The following is an 11,051-nucleotide window of genomic DNA, read 5'->3' on the forward strand; positions in this document are numbered from 1 at the left end:
TGGGGTATGAATTTCACTGTTCGACGAGAATGGACGCGTCTCTGGTACGTTTTTCACATTAAGGCCGGGGTGTCGCGCGGAAACGAATAGAATCGTCCTGCGGTGACCATTGCCCCGTGAAAAGCATGGGCAACGGTGTGCGAACGCGTTTATCAGCGGGTTGTGCGTGCGCGGGTTGGCGTGTCAACAGCCATCCCATACTCGTACGATTATTGGAATAAATCAGTGGCCGCCGCTTTTATCGGAGGACCGCTCGCTGCATTTGCATATCCGCGGTCCATTCGTTGGCCGCCACGTTTGCAATTATACTGGCTTCGCTCGGTAGAAACTCGGTGGAGCTTAGGGGATTCGATACACGTTCGCCGAGGAAAATAAATTTAAGATACTTTCCCCCTCGAAAGTTTGAACTGGTTCGGGTTCGAGAAACGAAATTTTTCTTTTAGAAATATCGCCGTTCCGTTTGTCGGGAAAATATGGTTTGTGAATTTAATTCCAGACATTTTATTAAACTTAATCTACGAGGTTTATAATATTAGTCTAAAGGGAAATTGTTTTATTTTGTTAAATTATCAGGATATTAAATTTAAATTATACTTGCGAGCATCATTTTTCTTTTTTTTTTTTTTTTTAGATCTCTTCGAAATTACGAGAATTGTTTAATGTTAATTTTCTGCGTTTTAAAAAATGAGAAAAATATACAGATCGGTAATATGCATTAGAGTAAATGCGATACGTAAGTTTTATCCAAATTGGAATGGTACTCGACTCATGGTAGCATTTTAATATAAATTGTACTAGAATAAATGAATGATATTCTAAAAAGTACCGTCGAGCAATAATACAAACACCAATTACGTTATAATTACATTAATTTTTTGCCATTACTGCTTTTACCGTATATTATCGATATAATACTCGCGTAAATTATACTCGCGATTTGTCACGTGCAATCGTTACTTAAATTTTTCTTTTATTACCACTACTTCGTTCTAAATTATTCTCGTCAATTTTATAATTTTATTCACTCGAAGCAGCTACGACGAACTTTTTTTTTCTAAAACTATCGCCATTCGCGTACGCAAAACCGAATTTCCACGATCCACTCGCGTCGATGTCGCGACGAGAGAAATTCATTACACGAGCATAATCCGCACACGCGCACACGGGCCCGACCGTTGAAAAACATCTCCACCGTTGCGAGAAAGAAATTTCCGGCCGAACAAACGAGGCTTGAAAGGAAGGATGAAATATAAAAAAGGGAAGGCTGGTTTTGAAAAGCCGGTTGAAAGAGACCTTCTTATCGCGGCTTTTCTCCGTTCCGGCACAATAACCTGATACTTGATTTTATTCAAAAGGAACCGCCGCCGCCGTTCCCTGAAAAAGGGCGTCTGACTGCGCCGTTACAAATTTCGCCCGACCGAGCTCCTCCTCCTCTCCCTTCCATCCTTGGAACAAGCGCGTTCGAGCGAAACCACCCTGAATAGCCCTCTTCCTCCCTCTGAATACGGCCAATTCGTAGAGGGTAAACGTGCCGCGAAATTAACCTTATCGCGTTTAATTAAAAATCTCGCGAGCCATTTACTTTCTTCTTTTTTTTTATTTCAATTCGAAAAGAGATTTTTTCTTCCTTTCTTTCTTTCGTCGATACGTACTTTTTATTTATTCACAAAGGGGAACCTGGAGAGGGAAACTGGATCAAGAGCCACGGATACACGTAAGTGATGATGCGCGTGATTATCGTCGAGAGGAGGAGATAAAAACGGGAAGATGGAGAATTGGAAATCAAGTAAAGGAAAATATATATATATCGATATTCAAAGGAGTGTAAATGGATCTATGTCTGCGAGGCGCAAAGGGAAAGTATATAATATAATTGTGACTAAAATTCATCGCTCGAGCAATTTATAATAAAACAATAGACCCTCCTTTCTGAAAAAAAGATCGAATCTATATATCCGTTAAAGATCACGCTGACCAGAAAGAACAATAATCTCAAGGGGAACGTCAATCTAAATAAGAGTCTCGTAGAGTAAAAGTATTTCGAATAGTTTCTAGATGGGGGGGACATTTAAATTTCAAAGGATCCAACGGCTGACGCAGCTCGTAAAAATTGCAGCCGTTTCTGCCTCCCCTCAACCTCCTTCTGTTTAACTTTCAGACCTCGGAAGAAGATCTTCTCGAGGTGTACGTAAGGCCACGAGGAATCGTGTGGTCTTCCACCGACAAAAGTCTCCTCCTCGACTCGACTCTGCGACTCTCGAATCGCGGGAAGAGACCGTGGGGAGATCGTATTTCGACCACGACAGAGGGAACGTTTCGCAAAGTGACACGATCTCTTGCAAGATTTATAGCGAGGTTTCAATGTGTTCGGCCAATCCCGTTTCCAGGGCTTTCATCTCGACGCTTCCTCCTAGGGGAGGGATGAAAAAAGAGGCGAGGAAAAAGAGAGGGAGGAGGAAAGGGGAATATGAAAAATTACCTCCCCCCCTGTTAGTGACAAATGAGTGATATTCAAATTTTTTTTCCACCATTTCGTCGTCGTTTAATTTGGTTCCGTGTCGAATTTCCGAAGAGAAACTCTTTGTCGAAGAGTTAATTCGATTCGAAGATTGAATTCAAAAGTCGATCGTTCTCGAATTTTGCTCCAGAATCGTTTTTTCGTCAGAGAAGACGACAAATATTTTTTTTTTTTACCCAAATATCTAAATTATTCGATTCAACTTAAGCTTGAATCTTCGATCGAATAAATTGTGCGAAAGAATCGCGTTTTGAAATAACGAAAATATTATATTATATATATTTTTTTTTAACAAGAAAGGTGTTAAATAATACGGAATAACACGGATCGTGTGAATTATGGATAAACGGAGCGAACGATTATCAGTGGTAATGGGAATTTATCAATGCGAATCGTGGCACAACCCCGCCTTTACCGGCGTATTCCGTATTCAACGAGGATTTTAGGGGTTACTATATAAGGTGGGTAGTGATATGCGGCAGAGAGAGCCGGGGTTGGTGATAATTTATTGCGTTTAGCCATTGTGAGCTCGAACAATGCTCTCGCTTCGGGGTCGCGCCACCCTCTACTGTCCTCCATCCCCTCCGATGGATCGTTGGATGAACCTTCAACGCGTTATCGTGTGAAAACTCTCCATTGTATCTAACGATCCAAACGGGATGCCTGCAAAGAACATTTCCTCCGAATATTTCTCTCCCCTCGCCCCATGGAGATATCCGAGAAAAATTGTTCCCATCCCGTGGAATCGATCGAATCTCGAGAATCGTTAATCTGCCGCTCATTCGTCTCGAAACAATCGAACGTGGAGGTTGATAACGACGAAGGTTATCGAGGTAAAATATGGATAATTCGACGGTTGCACGGTTTCGAATTTTATATAGCTTCGAATTTATTATCGGCCTTGATCAATCATTAATCACATTAACAGATAGAGCCAGTGGATCGAAACGTCAAATCCAATTTTATGCAATTTTATTCCTGCAAAATGAACCTTCGAATCCTTGTGCATCTGATTCATTAATCCGTTTTCTTCGTTTCTTGTAAGATCAATAACGATCGATAATCGAATTCTAAGCTTGTGTATAAATATAAAGAATCTTTGAAAGTGAAATAAATTTAACTTTCTATAATCTTTATAAAATGGACCACGAATAAGCTATATTGCAAGATACAACTATATTGAATCAAGATACAACTCAAAGATCAAACTCTATAATTGATAATTTCAAGTTCAATTAAAGCGAAAATCGATCCCTCTCCATCCAACTCAAAACCGAGGAAATGGAGTCAAAGTCGGATAGTCAAAGCGGCCAGTTGATAACATAATGTTCGAAATCCGTAAACTCCATAAGATAAGATGTTTCACGAACGGAGGGATCCTCGACACGTTCAACGAGAGATGGGACAATAAGAGAAAATTCCGATCTCTGCGAAGAAGATTGTGGCGAGCGAATCCTTGGTCAAAGGCCATAAATATTGATGAGAATTTTACGGAAAGAAGGAAGGAAGTTTGCGACGATCGTAAAAGTGCGCGAAACGCGTGGCTGAGGGGAAGCCAAAGTAGTTCACCCGGAATTCATCCTCGACCCGCGAATTATACAAATTTTCTCGATCGTGAGGAACATTCCCGGTTGAAAATTGATTTCGATCTACATCGTGGATACACCGTCCTTTTCGTCCAGAATTTTCGATTCGAATAGCCGCACAAGATCTACAAGAATGGACAAACTTCGAGTCGTTCCTCACTCTTGATCGGCCTCTATGTCGATCCCTCGATTTTCGACTCGATTCGAAATACAATAGCCGCAAAATGGATAAACTTAATATCCTTCCACGATTTTCTTATTCTCGATTGATCTTTTATGTATAGCACAGCCATGTAAAAAGATCTATAGGACGATTAACGAAAGATTCGATGAGGCTTTGCGATTGGTTCCAAATTTTTAGCCAAGTAGCGTAACGAAAAAGCGTGAAAAACAACCGTGGAATAAAAACGGGGATACGATTGCCAATAATTCTTTTTGTCTCCTTGTTTTTTCAAACAAAACTCGATAATATTCAAGCCGATATCGGGACTCGAATAATCATGAAATCGTTTACAGTATCGAATGTTCGCGTGAAAGTTTTTTACAGTGGAAAGCTAGCGGCACAATCGATTGGAATACACACATATATATATATATATAAAACTGGTGGGTGAAATGAATCCAGGCACACGCGGCTGGATTTAATCCGAGCGTATATATACATGCACGCACAGTAGTTACGTACACCTTGGCTGGTTATTCACGTCAGCTGGCTGTTGTGCACAATGTTCTCGTCGCGATAGGAGCAACGACCAATAACAAGAACCGACGAAAGTAGTAGGCGACGCATATGGCGAAACATATTCGCCGATTAAACGTGGAGGGGGAGATATCCCGTTTTTGGAACGGTTTGCATAACTCCCCACGAATATGTTTACTCGAGGATTGTTACACGAATGAAAAAATTCGAGATAAAGTTTTTACGAAATTTTCCTCTCTCTCTTTCTCTCATCGATGATTTCCACGTGAGAACCACCACGTTAGAAAAATTGCGATTCGAAATCGGTTTACTCGAAAAAACTCTTTTATTACTTCTTAAACTTTAAAACGCTTATGCTCACCATGACTCGTCAAAAAAAAGGTCACGATCCATTTTCCAAAACTTTTAAACTTTTAAACTCTGCGTACGCTCGAGATTCCTCTTGTCAAGGAACCAGTCTCTCGTGATTGAATCCGTAACTTTTCGTAAAATTTCGCGATATAATTTATTTTTATTTATTAATATATTTCCACGATATACTCCTTGATCCTCGTACGGAGGTTTTATAAGATGGAGGGGCAAGCACGTAAATCGTAAACTGCAAATTGGTATAGACGACGTGGCAAGGTGTTGCCACAAATCGCGGTGCGCCGCAAGCTCCGCTGCTTTTGCTGCCTCTCGCCTCGAGACATGTGCCCAACCCCCCCTCCCCGATAACCCACCCGTGCATACAACGAGCTGGTACATATATATATAAGATGAACGAGATTACGGTGTCGTATTGTTGCTCGTGCGAGCGGGGAATGATTGAAAGTCGATAAATTTGATGAGAGGGAATGAGAGAGAGGGAATGGGAGGGAGGCGAGGAAAGAGAAGCGAGAAGGGGAGGGGAGTCTGGATCTAAGTATGTGATTTTATTGCAGACACGTTCGCGAGCAAGGTGGCCGCATGCCAGGACAAGTACGCCGACGCGAGCGTGGGGAACGTGACCGGAAGTAACGCGGTGAACGTCTTCCTGGGGATCGGCGTTGCATGGAGCATCGCGGCCATTTACCATGCGTTGCACGGTGACAAGTTTAGAGTAAAACCGGGCAAGTCAGTATCGATTTATCCTTACTTTTTCGATATCGTTTAACTTTGTGCTGCAGATTGTGCTTTTTATTTTTTTCCAGAGAGAACTTGGGATGAATGATATGACGAACGAAACAAACGTTATTATTTGTTAGAACCTATTTTCGAGAATCAGTCTAAAAATACTATTGGAAAATCGTGATTGAGTCACTTTGAAAGAAGTAAAAAATATTCTCGGGAAGAAAAGATTTAGTCTCAAATGTATTCGCACTCTTATTCGAAAATAATAATCTATTGTTTTATATATATAACGATGGAATTTGGAATAACTTGTAAATTTAATCGGATCTTTCTTCACAAGATCCCCTCCAAAAAGATATTAGATTTAATCGCGTAGTCATCTTAATTAAATTGATCTCGAAAGAGATCGATACAAGGACGAAGGGCTTTTTTTTTGTTTCCCGTTTCTGCAAAGATTGAAACGCGTGCTCGATTTATCGAAACGAAGTTTGAAACGAAAACAATGAAACTTTCGAGATCTGGAGTTTCGATGGAGAATAGGAAATGAGAAAATCGTTTCGTTCTCCACGTTTTCCTCCCAGAGAAATCATCGATCTTCCCCTCAAAGATCCAAACTGCACTTTCTTTTTTTTCTTCCTCCAATAAAAATCGTAACTGTTCCTAAGTAATTCGGAGGAATCGTAAAAAATAGCTCGCTTACTGCCGAAACGAATCTCTATTCCGGACAATGGCCGCGCATCCCCGTTGTAAACGCGATTTAGAGCGCGAGATACCGGATCTGATACAAGTCCACCCCATCGGGACCGGATAAGAGTGGAACAGAAACGAAACAATATCAGGTGAAAGACGAGAGCGTATATATATATAGATCCCTCTCTCGATATCAGGGCACCGTTTACGATCTCGAGCCGGTGGAGAGGGATGCTCTCGAGAAATTCGGTCAGAGATTGCGGGAGAAACTCGCGGTGCTTGTCGATTTATGCGCTGAAACGTGACCAGAACTCCACAACAGTGAGCGTGACAGTGTCTCTCGGAATGCTCTAGAAAATTGTTGTCCCGTGTCGACATATCCTTCAGGATACGTAATGTATACGATACGGAGAGGAACGTCAAATGGAGAGGTCGATGTTTGTTAGAGAGGCATAAATTTCGAAACGCGAAATTTTTGTCATTCGAAATCTGCAAGATGAATCTGGAATGGTTGGAATTGGTCGGTAGTCGTTGCGAAATTTTAAAAAGAGATTGGTCATCGATTGAATGATGATTGAAAAAAATTTTTTTTTTGATATCGAATCGAGTTCTTCCTCGATTCAATTTTCAATTTATCGTATACGTTGAGTTGAACAAATTTTTTCACGCTCGCTTGCGCGTTTAATGTCACAAATTTTGAATTTTAATATAAGAATATATAATTTACCGTTTCGTATATGAAACGCGTATTTGATTAATTTCGAATTGGCGTGCAAAGAAACATTGTGATTCAAATGGTACATTTAAATTCCGCTAAATTCCGAATGGTTTTGCACGGTAAAATTATCATACGTTTCACGCGCGCGATAAATCCAATAAATTCTGTATACTTTTCGATAGAATTAACGCGATAAATCGAGAAATTGTACTGGCAAATCGATTGCAAAATTTAATTCCACGTTTTATCGTCAAAGGCCTAAAGCGTTGGAAAAGTTTGCACACCGTATCAAGCGCACGTCCCTTCCGCATGAAAAATGAAACATTTTCTACCATTCGTCCTATCCATTCGATAAGAAATATTTACACGGTGCGCGGAGTTCGCAATTCGATCAATCCTCGAACCGTTGCTCGTGTGTGTATTCCTTCTGCAAAAAAAAAAAAGAAATTTCTCTAGAACAATTTCTCCAGAACGATGTTTCCCTACACGGATCAGTCGATTAAAAAATTTAATTTCACATTCATCGTCTAAAAAAAGCGTGCAAAGTTTGCACGTCGAACGCGCGCCTCTTTCGCATGAAAAACGAAACATTCCTGCTGCCATTCGTCTATTTGACAAGAAATATTTACACGGTGCGCGGAGTGTGCAGTTCGATCAACTCTCGTACCGTTATACTCGTAATCGTGCATATTTTCTACACATAGAGAATATTTTAAAACAGTTCCTCCGGAATGTTTCTAAAACCTTCAAAACATACACGTCGATTGCAAAGATGGTAGAGCGTAGAAATTTTTTCCGCGTGAAAAGTAAAATTTTATTTAATAAGAAATAGATTTATACACGGTGTGCATAAAGTTCGATCAACCTTCGAATATATAATCACAATGGCCCTTCAAAATGGTAAACCGCGTCAATTACGAAATTTAATCTTCCACAAAGGGATGTAAAACATAGAAATTTTCTTCCACGAAAAATAAAATTTCTATTTATTCGTTCGAAGAAATATTTACACGGCAAGCAAAATGCGGTTCAATCAATCTTCGAATCGTTGCACTTATAATCACAAGAAAGGAACAAACTTCTCCATCGACGTTCCTCTATTTCGTCGATTAGAAAATTTAATCTCAAATGTGTTATCAAATGCGAAGATCCAAAACATGGAGAGCTGGAACATCGAGCTCGAGCCCTTTCCTCATGAAAAATGTATAAGTTCCTATTCGATAAGAAATATTTACACGATAATGTGCACGGGTCGAACCGTTACTCGCGCTCGTAATCATGCATTCCCTGTGCAAGACACCACGAATACGTTTCTCTGTCTGGTCCCAATTTTCTCGGTTGGTGAGGTGAGGTTGTCGATACCGGAAACCGTCTCGCGTGAATTTCAACGGCGAGGAAAACCTAGCGTCTTATTTCGAGCCCGAAACCCGGAATCCGACGAGAATATTTCACGGCAATCGTGAAATCGAATTCTTCTTTCTCGGGAACAAACGACAAAATCGTGTCGAAACTGGTTGGATGAAATCTAGAAATAAATGAATTCTTCTCGATCTCCGATATCTCGACTCGTTGTAAACCCATAAATAAATTCGATTGGCAACAGATGCGGCGAGGGACGAAGTCCAAGGATCGAAGTAGTTGCGCGATGCGCGCACAGATGGCCTTCCATCGTGCTCTCGATCGCGTTATCGATCGATTCGAGTTTTCGAAAACAACCCTCGATTCTCGATATTGGCGTACGCTCTCGATGAAATACGATTCGTTTTATTGTCGAAGCGTTAGGTAGGACATAGGATTTTTAAGTATATAAAAATACCACGTATTTTTTATTTATTCGACGTGATCTATCGTAACTCACGTTCAATCGGGGAAAAATTCCATCGTTAAATTGGAAACAATTTTGAAAACTTGACTCATCATCGGATTTATAAATATTTTAAAAAGAAGAAAGATTTTAGAAAAATAAAAATCCCAAGTTGTCCATGGTTGCGTACGAAAAACGTAGTACGATAGGACGGAGTTATAACCGTAAGAGATATTAAGAAATGAATTTATTAACAAATAACACTGTACGTTTTCAACAGCTTAGCCTTCTGCGTGACGTTGTTCTGCACGGAAGCGTGCCTGGTAATATTAGTTCTACTACTGAGGCGGACGAAAAGCATTGGCGGCGAGCTCGGCGGACCATTCGTCCCAAAAGTGATCACGTCGCTGATCCTTTTTTTCCTCTGGGTGTTCTACCTCATTATGTCGATCCTCGAGGCCTACGGCTATATCGAGGGCTTCTAAAAGGAGCCCGTTCAGCGGCAGCAAACGTCGGCCTACACCCGCTCCGCGTGTATCTTAAACTCGTCGCGTCCGCCAAGGCGTGTGCTCAACGAAACGTTCTCTCGGTAAGTTCTCTCTATATTGATAAAAACCAAACGTCCATTCTTATACAAATTTACACCTCTGGTATAAATGAGGTATAAAACGAAAGGATAAAAATCAAAAAGTCGTGTAAAACGTAATCGCTCGCAAGAAATATGCAAAGCTTGAAATATGTTAAGCTTGAAAATTCAGTCGTCCATGTTACGGTTGGCACGATTCTCATTCAGAAACGTAAATATAGCATCGGGCGTGCAAATAGCGCGGAATAAAATTTTGTCTTCGCGCGGTGAGACTCGTCTTCTATGTACTATATATACATATATATATATACACACGATTGCGATACGAATTCCGACCAAACGAATTTTGCACCTTCGAAGAAGAAGAAGAGAGAGAGAGAAAAGGAGCAATTCTGAATAAGATTGCTGAATAAGGAACTTTTTTTTTTATCTAACCTATTTATCTTTTTCCTTTTTCCAGGACAAAAAGGAAGTGGAATCGAAGGGGTGCGATTTCGCTGGCGAACGAACACTCTGTGCCGGAAACCTACTGGTGGTAGCTTTCGCCCTCCCACATCCGGGATTGATTTAACAACGAACGTGATCGCGTGACGTTATTGAATGCGTGCATGTGCGTAGAGGTACCTGAGGAGGAGTGAGAATGAGAGAAAGAAAGAAAGAGAGAGAGAGAGAGAGAAAGAGAGAAAGAAACGAGAGCGTGAGAACGTATAACTGAGAACGAAGCGAAGAAGAAGTTAATTGGAGGGAAGAAAAGGAAAGAAAGGAGAAAGAGAATGGTGGAAAAAGAGGAGAGGACAAGAGCGAACAAAGGAGAAGCTTACGTGTGCGAGGAAGTAAAGTGAGTTTGCCTTAAAATAATAATTTAACGGATAGATCACATAACGAATGGTTATATAGGTGAAAAAAAGAAAAAAAAAAAAAAAAAAAAAAAAAAAAAAAAAAGAAACGTGTTCTAATCTCCCGTGGGCCCGTGAATCATTCGTTCACGGTTGTTATCCAAATATATTGATGAGAAATACAGAAGGATATATTATATATATATACACACACAGACACACGTATGTATAAAATAACGTATTTATTTAATCGTTCGATGAACAGGACGTACATACACGCGTGCATACACATACACATACACACAGGTTTCTATGATATTTTAGTAGCGGATTGTATTGCCATTCCTCTTTCGCCAGAGAACGATGTCGCTAATTTTATATAAACGTATATTATCATACGATACTACTTTTAAAAAGAAAAAAAAAAATAAACACGATCCTCGATGCTTTCGCGATCCTACGACAAGTTTTCGAGCGTTTCGTACGCATTGTGTTATACATATACATATATATATATATAT

General features: G+C 40.3%; 1 protein-coding gene across 6 annotated transcripts in view; it reads left to right on the forward strand.

The window, feature by feature from the left end:
• The window catches only part of LOC102676230 (sodium/calcium exchanger 3), an 88,963-nt gene extending 78,325 nt beyond the window's left edge, over positions 1 to 10,638 (forward strand). The window contains exons 8-11 of one of the 6 annotated variants that reach the window (XM_031510865.1): positions 5,728 to 5,899; positions 9,389 to 9,697; positions 10,155 to 10,350; positions 10,386 to 10,638. In XM_031510865.1, coding sequence (XP_031366725.1) covers positions 5,728 to 5,899; positions 9,389 to 9,593 — 377 coding nt within the window. In that variant the 3' untranslated portion in view covers positions 9,594 to 9,697; positions 10,155 to 10,350; positions 10,386 to 10,638. The other 5 variants (XM_006616505.2, XM_006616508.2, XM_006616506.2 and 2 more) reach the window with 5 other exon arrangements.
• Positions 10,639 to 11,051: the final 413 nt, after the last annotated feature.

The sequence above is a fragment of the Apis dorsata genome, unplaced genomic scaffold, assembly GCF_000469605.1.
Source record: "Apis dorsata unplaced genomic scaffold, Apis dorsata 1.3 scaffold_265, whole genome shotgun sequence".
Taxonomy (NCBI): domain Eukaryota; kingdom Metazoa; phylum Arthropoda; class Insecta; order Hymenoptera; family Apidae; genus Apis; species Apis dorsata.